The 9825-nt window shown below is 30.0% G+C and overlaps 4 protein-coding genes across 4 annotated transcripts in view; 2 read left to right on the top strand and 2 right to left on the bottom strand.

The window, feature by feature from the left end:
- The first annotated feature begins 8 nt into the window (after nt 1–8).
- Nucleotides 9–1514, top strand: LOC134830451 (mitochondrial ornithine transporter 1-like). The gene is made up of 4 exons (XM_063843948.1): nt 9–459; nt 535–732; nt 792–1143; nt 1216–1514. The coding sequence occupies exons 1-4, from the start codon at nt 384–386 to the stop codon at nt 1511–1513; spliced, it is 924 nt and encodes a 307-aa protein (XP_063700018.1). The 5' UTR covers nt 9–383; the 3' UTR covers nt 1514.
- Nucleotides 1515–2395: 881 nt separating this feature from the next.
- Nucleotides 2396–3468, bottom strand: LOC134830730 (metaxin-2-like). Its single transcript, XM_063844297.1, has one exon. It carries the CDS (start codon nt 3280–3282, stop codon nt 2470–2472), a length of 813 nt encoding a protein of 270 aa, XP_063700367.1. The 5' UTR covers nt 3283–3468; the 3' UTR covers nt 2396–2469.
- Nucleotides 3469–3992: 524 nt separating this feature from the next.
- Nucleotides 3993–7163, bottom strand: LOC134830399 (FAST kinase domain-containing protein 5, mitochondrial-like). Its single transcript, XM_063843867.1, has 2 exons — nt 6202–7163; nt 3993–5077 (listed from the first exon to the last, which is right to left on the bottom strand). Exons 1-2 carry the CDS (start codon nt 7096–7098, stop codon nt 4034–4036), a joined length of 1941 nt encoding a protein of 646 aa, XP_063699937.1. The 5' UTR covers nt 7099–7163; the 3' UTR covers nt 3993–4033.
- Nucleotides 7164–9635: 2472 nt separating this feature from the next.
- The window catches only part of LOC134830823 (titin homolog), a 43399-nt gene continuing 43209 nt past the window's right edge, over nt 9636–9825 (top strand). Inside the window, exon 1 of the mRNA XM_063844407.1 lies at nt 9636–9767. Within this exon, the coding sequence (XP_063700477.1) occupies nt 9692–9767 (76 nt within the window). The 5' untranslated portion in view covers nt 9636–9691. The remainder of the gene's footprint in view (nt 9768–9825) is intronic.

The raw sequence follows: 9825 nt of genomic DNA, 5'->3' as shown, positions 1-9825 counted from the left end.
AACATCCAGGCAACAACTTGTCAGTCGTGCTTGAGAGTTAACGTGGTTAAGAATCTCATGCGTAATCGTCATTCATAAAAATTTTACAAAATCTCAGGAACGAACGTTAATTGAAGAAGAATAGAAACTGAATTAAAATTCAAATTTGTTCAAGTCAAACTGAAGAATAGACAAAAAAGTGGATTAAAACCATAAAAAAACATAAAAAATAGTTGAAATATTTTAAAAAGTGATAAAAAAGATAAGAATCGAGATTAAAAAATCAACCTTGACATTCGTCACTTTGGTTTTTTCAACTGTTGCGTATCTATTACGTCAGAATTTGAGTCAGTGATCCCATGAAAGTTCGCTTAACTCTCAGAAAAACGAATTTTAGTTAAAAAATGCATTCCACAACGACAAATAATGAAGGAGACAAGTTCAAAATCGGTTGTATTGACTTCACGGCGGGATCTTTAGGTAAGAATTTCCTAAAAAATTAAGAAATTTTCATTAAAATTCGTAAAAAATTAATTTTTTAATGATTTTTTTCAGGCGGCGTAGCTCTTGTTTACGTGAGTCAACCTTTGGATACCGTAAAAGTCAAGATGCAAACCTTTCCTGATGCGTACAAAGGCATGACAGATTGTTTAGTGAAGACTTTCAAGCGAGATGGTGTCGCTCGAGGACTTTATGCGGGAACAATGCCCGCTGTAGCTGCCAATGTCGCTGAAAATTCGGTACTTTTTGCGGGTAAATTTAATTTTTATAACAAAAAATCCAAAATTTTTAACTTTTTTCTGTGTTTTTAGCGTATGGCGCGTGTCAAAATGCCGTCGGTTACTGCATCGGTCAACATGACATCAAGGAATTATCTCCATTGGCGAATGCAACTGCTGGATTTCTCGCTGCTTTCTTTTCTTCCTTCACATTATGCCCCACGGAGCTGATAAAATGTCGACTTCAGGCGATGCGCGAGGTCCAAACGCAAAAAGGACAAGTTGGAGCGGCGCTCGTGAGTCCTTACCAGCTGACAAAAAGTGTTTTGAAGACAGAAGGCGTTCCGGGACTGTTTCGTGGATTAACATCGACTTTTGCGCGTGAAATGCCGGGATACTTTTTCTTCTTCGGAGGTTATGAGTTGTCACGAAATTATCTTGCGAAGTAAGTTTTTCATGAATTTCTTCGAAATTTCTACATTTTTTATTAAAATTTAATTAAAATTATTTTTTTTAGTCCCGGAGAGACAAAAGACGAAATAGGACCATTGAAGACGATGTTAGCAGGAGCAATTGGAGGCATTTGTTTGTGGACCGCGATTTTCCCGGCAGATGTTATAAAGTCAAGGATTCAAGTTACGGGCACTACAAGAGGAATGTTTGACGTTGGAATCGAAATTTTCAAGAAAGAAGGCGCTCTTGCGTTGTACAATGGATTGAAACCGACCGTTTTGAGAACAATTCCGGCGACGTCGGTGCTGTTTTTGGTTTATGAGTACACGAAAAAGTTCCTTACACAAAAATTTGTCGATTAAAGATCGTTTGTACCTTGAGAAAATTTGTTTTTGTAACGAAAATTTAAGTCTATAGGGGCAAATTTTTAATTTTTTAATAGAAATCCAACGTTTTCAAACACATTTCCACTTTTAAGGTACAAAAATTAATAATTTTTGATAAATAATTTAAATAAGTGTCAAAAATTCTTAACTTTAGAAGAAAATTTCAACTTTTGTGAACAAAATTTAACTTTTTGTGAACAAAAATTGATAAATTTTTTGACTAAAAATATAACTCTTTCAACTAAAGTTAATCATTTTATGAGCATTTTAAATAAAAACTTATCACATTTGATAAAAATTTTTTCAAAAATTATAAATTTTAGAAGAAAATTTCAACTTTTTTCGGACAAAAGTTGAAAAATTTTGTCATTAACTTTTAATTTTTGATGAAAATCAACTTTTTGAGACTTTTTGAAAGAAAAATAAACTTTTTATACCAAAGTTGATAAATTTTACCAAAAACAAAAATTTTTAGACTTAAATCGATAAATTTTAATAAAATTTAGAAAAAAAAATGATAAAATCTGTTAATAAGTAAAATTATTGTATCTAAAATAGTTCATTTTTTAAAGAAAAATCAAAATTTCTTGACCTACATTAAAATTTTTTTTAAGAAAAAATAATTTTTTGATGATAACTCAACTTAATTTCACGAAAAACTTAATTTTTTAAATGCAAATTTAAAATTTTTGAAGAAAAATTAAGATTTTGAAACCAAAATTTATCAATTTTGACCAAAAAATAAAAGTTTGTGATCAAAAATCGATCATATTATGGCAGAAAATTAAAGTTTATGATGAAAATAGAAGTTTTTTTTTTATCGAAAATCGTAAATTCGAAGACTACCAAAGTCAAAAATTGAGGCAAAAAGTACTTTATTTTACATCTAAACAACGAAAACTATCACGAGACGTCATTAAATGCTTCTTTCCTTAACGACTTCCCTTCCTGCTGTAATATTCCTGCTCAATATGCTGACAAAATCTCGTCAAATTACTCTTCTGATTGATTTTCTCCGCCAACTCGACGTTATTTAAATTCGTCGTGATCGTCGCATACAAATGCCCGAACATCAAAGCGTCAAATTCCGTGGGAAACGCTCCATTAAAGTACGGACGATCTTGCAACATTTCACTTAATTCGCGACATTTATCTTTAATTTCACTTCCGACCATTTCCATGTCGTAATCGAGCCATTCGTCGACATCCAGCAACTTTTTCACCTGTCGATGCTTCCGCCATGCCTGAATGTGGTTCAAGGGCCATGGATACGGGCTTCCGTAACGCGGATACGTAATTGTCTCACGCACAGCGTCATCCATCCAACACACGAAAAGTTCGGCATTCGTGAAAGTGTTGTCCATTTCTTGCAACTTCGCATTCCAATTCTCCCGTTCGCGCTTTTCCATGTCCTTCGGCCAGAGCGAGTACCCTTCATGCTCCAAAAAATCCACAATTGGCAGGAATTCCGCGACCAAAACGTTCCCATATTGCAGAATTGGCAGTTTGGTTTTGGCGCCGCCGGGACTCATGAATTCCGCGTTGATGCGAGATTCGCACTTCAGAGGCAGTCCCAACATTTTGAAGTAAGTTTTGACGGCGAGAAATGCGGCAGTTTCGGGTAAAAGCATTTGTTCGACCTCCAACGGGTGATAAAGGATGAATTCGTGCTTTTGTTCCTTGCTGTTGGCACGACCTTTGCTCAGTTCGTTGATGAGGATGTCTTTCAACTCGGATTGAGGCATTTTTTTTTTGGGGATTTTTCGAGAAGTTTTATCAGTTGAGGTTACGTTTAGAGGACTTGTTGAAAGATTTTTAAATGATTTTTGCAGAAAGTTGAGTCAAAAGTCCCTTTTTAGATGGATTTTGAGGTGAAAAGTCTTATATAACTTGTGTTTGGAAGGTAAAATGTTCCATGAAGAATTTTTCTTTCGTATGGAAATCAACTATCGCATTGACGTTTAAACAGCTGTTCAGTTGTCGGTGAAAAAAATCGATCTCGAAAGCGATTTCGAAGAGATTCACGTTTTTGAAATGCACTAAAAAGTTAAAAATAAGGATTTTTAAGATATTTTTCGAAAATTTGAAAAATATATTGAACAATTTTCGAATATTTAAAGAATATATTGAATAATTTTCGAAATATGAAGAATATATTAAACAAAATTCGAAAATTTGAAGAGTATATTGAATCATTTTCGAAAATTTGAAGAATATATTGAATAATTTTCGAAAATATGAAGAATATATTGATCGATTTTCAAAAATTTGAAGAATATATTGATCGATTTTCGAAAATATGAAGAATATATTAAATAATTTTCGAAAATAAAAGAATATATTGAACAATTTTCGAAAATATGAAGAATATATTAAACCATTTTCGAAAATTTGAAGAATATATTGAAAGTTTTTTGGAAATTTGAGAAATTAAACAAAACTTTATTTTCAACAATTAAAAATTCAAAACTATCAAAATTTATTATTTTTTTGTACTTAATTTCCTAACTTTTGCTCTATAACTTGCTTCAAATATTCTTTTTGCTTCCTCAAATCTGTTGGCCAATACCTCCAATTGATCACCAAAACTTCAAATCCACGTTTTTCCAATTGCCAAACTTTCGTTCTAACATATCCCGTCACTTTATCTGTGCCTCTCAACACATTATTGTGTCCCGCTATAACCAAAGCGAACAATTTTGTTCTGTCTTTTTCCTTAACGCCTTGCAACAAAATATCTCGCGTCAAAATCGTCGAGTTCATTTTCTCCGGAAAATTATGTCTGATGTCAATGGCTTTTTTTGTATCGCTATCTACTGCTAAAATGACATCCAATCGCTGAAAATGCGGCAAGGGACTAAACATTTTCGCAAATCCAAAGACTTCTTCGCATCCCTCGACGATTTCAAGCAACATTTTATTGCCGTGCGTGAGTTTATCTCGTTTTTCGCGATACGGCTCGTAATCTAACGTGACGCCGCAAATGAAATTTTTCCTCTGTTTCGACATGCGATTTCCTTTGTACGCATCTCCGTAATAAATTTCCGCAAAACTATCGAGAGATACAGCGGAACTTCCCAAATTGAAGCTATTTTTGCCGAATGCCTTGATAAGGAAATCTGGATTGAGACTGAGCGAGATCATGTCTGGCGTGACAAAAGTTGGATCAATTATCGACAAATAATGCACGAGATTGATAAAAACGCTCGGATACCTGGCGACTTCATCTACGCGATTGTCGAGTTCGTTCACAATTTTTTCCATTAATTTTCGTTCCAAGCCGTCGGGCATTTTGAAGTCGAATAAGCCGATTATGAAAGCAATTCGTTCCAAATCCTTCAAACGAGCGTTTTCGAATTCGTTGTAAAAACGTTGGATGACGAGTTTTAAGGAAGGTTCGTGACATTGTTGCATATCTGTGCCGAGAGTACCAATGTGAAGACAACTTACGAGATGGAAACGATGGATGTGAGGCGTGAGGGCGTCAAGTAGCTCGATGACGAGGTAGGTTTCTTTTGCTTTGGTTGAGTATTCGAGTTGCTAAAAAAAAGGTAAATTTTTGTTAATTTTTAAAGATTTAATTTTTTTTTTAATTTTTTATTTTAAAAATATTTAAAAAAATTAAATATTTATTTAAAATAAAAATTAAATAAATTTTTTAAAAATAAATATTTAAATTAAATTTAAAGAAAAATTTAATATTTTATTATTTTAATTAAAAAAATTATTGAATAAGGCCGCTCCAAATTTTTTCTATGTTTTTGTCCCCTGCCCCATTTCAAAAGCCGAAAATCCAATGGGGCAAAATAAAAAAAAAGTTAAAAATTTCATCAAAATTGACCATTTTTTGGTCCTTTTCCTTACTTTTTCAAGGAATTTTCAAAAATTTTTTAAAATATTTTCAATTTTTAAATTTTTTTGTGCTGAAAATTGTATTTTAACATGAATTTTCTTCTTTAAAATTTTTTTCAAAAAAATTATTTTTCAAAATTTTTTGACAGTTATTTTTATGAAATTTTTTTGTTAAAATTTTTAACTTGAAATACTTTCAGATCAATTTTAAATCATCAAATCTCAATGTAGATACCATAAAAACCAATTAAAATATTCATTGATTGTTAAAATTTTGTCATTTTGTATGAAATTATTTCAAAACTTTTTTTTTTTTTTTGCCCCCCCCCCCATTTTGAAAAAAATGTTTTGGGACAAAAACATCGGAAAAAATTTGGAACGGCCTAAATTAAATTAAATTTTTTTATTTAATTAATTAAATATTTTTTAAAATTATTTTTTATTTTAATTTTTTTTTAATTTATTTAAATTAAAATATTTAAGTTAAAATTAAATTTAAAAAATTTATTTTTATATTTAAAATTTAAATTTAAATTTTTATTAAATTAAAAAAAATATTTAAATAAATTATTAATTTAATTTTTTTTATTATTTTTATTTTAATTATTTTTTTTTAAATTTAATTAAATTGAATATTTTTTATTTTATTTATTTATTTTTTTTTTGAGGAAAACATTTAAAAAAATAAAAAATATTTAAAAAAAATATTCAATTTAATAAAATTTTGTTTTAATATTTTTTTTTTCACACAAAAATGGAACAAAAAGTTTGAAAAAAATTCTTAATTTTTTATGAATTTTTTAAGGACTTACCTTCAGAATATTGGACAACGTCATGCTATCAACCGTATCCAAATGTCGATGTAATTTCGCATACAACTTCTTCAAAACTCGAATATCGCGAATTCTGGTTTTTGTTTTGAAAAGTCCCGTGCAAACAACTCCCACTTCTTCAATTGTCATGTCATCCATCGAATGAATCCAATTCTTCTCGATGTCAATCATCTCATCGATGGGATCTCGTGTGACATTCAAAAAGAACAAAAGTTGCAAAAATAAATCTTTTGGCAACTTTGGAATATTTCTGCCCATCCGCATAACCACATTATGTGTCAATTTCGACGTTTTTCCCAAACCTAATGAATGAAAATGGTCCACGTAAAGCAATCTTTTGCCCAAATCCCAACTACGGACACGCGCCAAACACACATCTTCAATCGCGAGCCACAAATCCCAATAATTTCTCGTGTTTTTACTCGGCGTCGTCGGCAAAATCATCAAAAGTTTCAACAAATCCAACAATATTTCGTCACTGAACTCATGGCGACGATCCGCAAAGGCATCAATAATCTCATCGAAGCAAGTTTCGGAGATTTGTAAGTCGTATTCGCGACAATATGTGGCAACGGATTCCAATCCAGCGTAGAGTTCTTCCGTCGAACACGATTTCCAGTCTTTTGATGCGAGGATTTGTGTGAGGGAGTCTCGTTCGGGCGCCGGTTTTTGCAGAAAAGGTGAGAGTTCTTCCAATTTGAGCATGTTGGGGGCTGGGATTGACATCAATACGTTTCTTCCGTAATCATTTTGGAAATGGTTGAAGGTGCGTGCGTAAAGACAGGATATTTGAAAACGAAATCCACGTTGAAAAGTTGTGACAAGCGGTGTGACGCCTTTGAGTGTACGATGTGTGATGAGTTTAAGGAAAAACATCCTTTTTTTGGATTATTTCTCAGTCAAATTTATGAAAAAGTACAAAACTTTGACTGAAACCACATTTCGGTTTGCATGTGAATTTGTTTATATTGAACAGCTGATTAAATTTCGTTCTCGAATAACAATTTTTTGAATTATTTATTGGAGTTTCGTTAATGAAATTTTAAGGTAATTCGAACAAAAAATTACAAAATATCGAAATTTAAGTAAAATTGGTTAATTTATTTTTTTTTTTTTTCAGAAAAATTTAAAATTCATTGAAAATTTTCGATTAAAATATTGAAATGAATTAACTTGAGTGACTTTCTGTTGAAATCAATTGAAACAAGTTCAAAGTTAGATGACCGAATGCTCCTCTCAAACTCATCGAAAACAAATTTTCGCGTCAATTTCAATATGGGGATATGTGTTTGCATGTCAGGAGAGACATTTCTGATGTCTTTTTCTTATTTTGAAAATCGCTCAACTTTTTGTACTATTCTTATAGGTTATGTCTAATATACTACATTGTTTTTGTTTAAAATTTCTTAACCTCATCTAAAATTTATCAAATATCTTGCTCCAAATGGATAAAAATTTGTCAGAGGGCTCTAATTTATCATTTTTAATCATTTTATAACTCAAAACTGCCAAAAAATTGAAACTGAAAAAAAAAATTTTTTCTTTGACATAGTTTTGTTTTAAAAACTAAATTAAGAGCAAAAAAACTGTGTCAAAGCCATTTTTGTCAAATCTTGCTCCAAATGGATAAAAATTTGTCAGAGAGCTCTAATTTATCATTTTTAATCATTTTATAACTCAAAACTGCCTGAAAAAATTGAAACTGAAAAAAAACTGTGTCAAAGCCATTTTTCCTTTGACATAGTTTTGTTTTAAAAACTAAATCAAGAGCAAAAAAACTGTGTCAAAAACTGTGTCAAAGCAATTTTTGTCAAATTTTGCTCCAAATGGATAAAAATTTGTCAGAGAGCTCTAATTTATCATTTTTAATCATTTTATAACTCAAAACTGCCAAAAAATTGAAACTGAAAAAAAATTTTTCCTTTGACATAGTTTTGTTTTAAAAACTAAATCAAGAGCAAAAAAACTAAAACTGTGTCAAAGCAATTTTTGTCAAATTTTGCTCCAAATGGATAAAAATTTGTCAGAGAGCTCTAATTTATCATTTTTAATCATTTTATAACTCAAAACTGCCAAAAAATTGAAACTGAAAAAAAATTTTTCCTTTGACATAGTTTTGTTTTAAAAACTAAATCAAGAGCAAAAAAACTGTGTCAAAAACTGTGTCAAAGCAATTTTTGTCAAATTTTGCTCCAAATGGATAAAAATTTGTCAGAGAGCTCTAATTTATCATTTTAATCATTTTATAACTCAAAACTGCCAAAAAATTGAAACTGAAAAAAAAATTTTCCTTTGACATAGTTTTGTTTTAAAAACTAAATCAAGAGCAAAAAAACTGTGTCAAAAACTGTGTCAAAGCAATTTTTGTCAAATTTTGCTCCAAATGGATAAAAATTTGTCAGAGAGCTCTAATTTATCATTTTTAATCATTTTATAACTCAAAACTGCCAAAAAATTGAAACTGAAAAAAAATTTTTCCTTTGACATAGTTTTGTTTTAAAAACTAAATCAAGAGCAAAAAAACTGTGTCAAAAACTGTGTCAAAGCAATTTTTGTCAAATTTTGCTCCAAATGGATAAAAATTTGTCAGAGGGCTCTAATTTATCATTTTTAATCATTTTATAACTCAAAACTGCCAAAAAATTGAAACTGAAAAAAAAAATTTCCTTTGACATAGTTTTGTTTTAAAAACTAAATCAAGAGCAAAAAAACTGTGTCAAAAACTGTGTCAAAGCAATTTTTGTCAAATTTTGCTCCAAATGGATAAAAATTTGTCAGAGAGCTCTAATTTATCATTTTTAATCATTTTATAACTCAAAACTGCCAAAAAATTGAAACTGAAAAAAAATTTTTCCTTTGACATAGTTTTGTTTTAAAAACTAAATCAAGAGCAAAAAAACTGTGTCAAAAACTGTGTCAAAGCAATTTTTGTCAAATTTTGCTCCAAATGGATAAAAATTTGTCAGAGGGCTCTAATTTATCATTTTTAATCATTTTATAACTCAAAACTGCCAAAAAATTGAAACTGAAAAAAAAAATTTCCTTTGACATAGTTTTGTTTTAAAAACTAAATCAAGAGCAAAAAAACTAAAATTTTGCTCCAAATGGATAAAAATTTGTCAGAGAGATCTAATTTATCATTTTATAACTCAAAACTGCCAAAAAATTGAAACTGAAAAAAAATTTTTCTTTGACATAGTTTTGTTTTGAAAACTAAATCAAAAAGTTATACTACAATACAACTTTCATCCGCTAATTCAAAAAATTTCTTTATTTTGTCTATTTTTAGCCGTTTGTGTAAACCACGGATGTGCAACTATTTAAAAATATTTTTTCACGATATTCAGTGAGAGTCTTTTGGTTAGACTTAAATTTTGTTTTTTTTTTCTTTTAATTGTTAGAATTTAAAAAAAAAATAATTTTAAGTTATTTTTAATGTTTAATAAAGTTTAGTTATAGAGTTAAGAAAATGGGTAATCAACCAGGAAAAGTACACAGCTCGAGAGACATTTACAAAAGATCATTGAATGGGAAAAATTCTATTGGTAAGTTTTTTTTTCGATTTTCTGTTCCACGTCATTAAACATTTATCGAACACTTACC

This window comes from Culicoides brevitarsis, chromosome 2 (genome assembly GCF_036172545.1).
Source record: "Culicoides brevitarsis isolate CSIRO-B50_1 chromosome 2, AGI_CSIRO_Cbre_v1, whole genome shotgun sequence".
NCBI lineage: Eukaryota > Metazoa > Arthropoda > Insecta > Diptera > Ceratopogonidae > Culicoides > Culicoides brevitarsis.
This window is presented reverse-complemented; position numbering and strand designations above follow the sequence as displayed.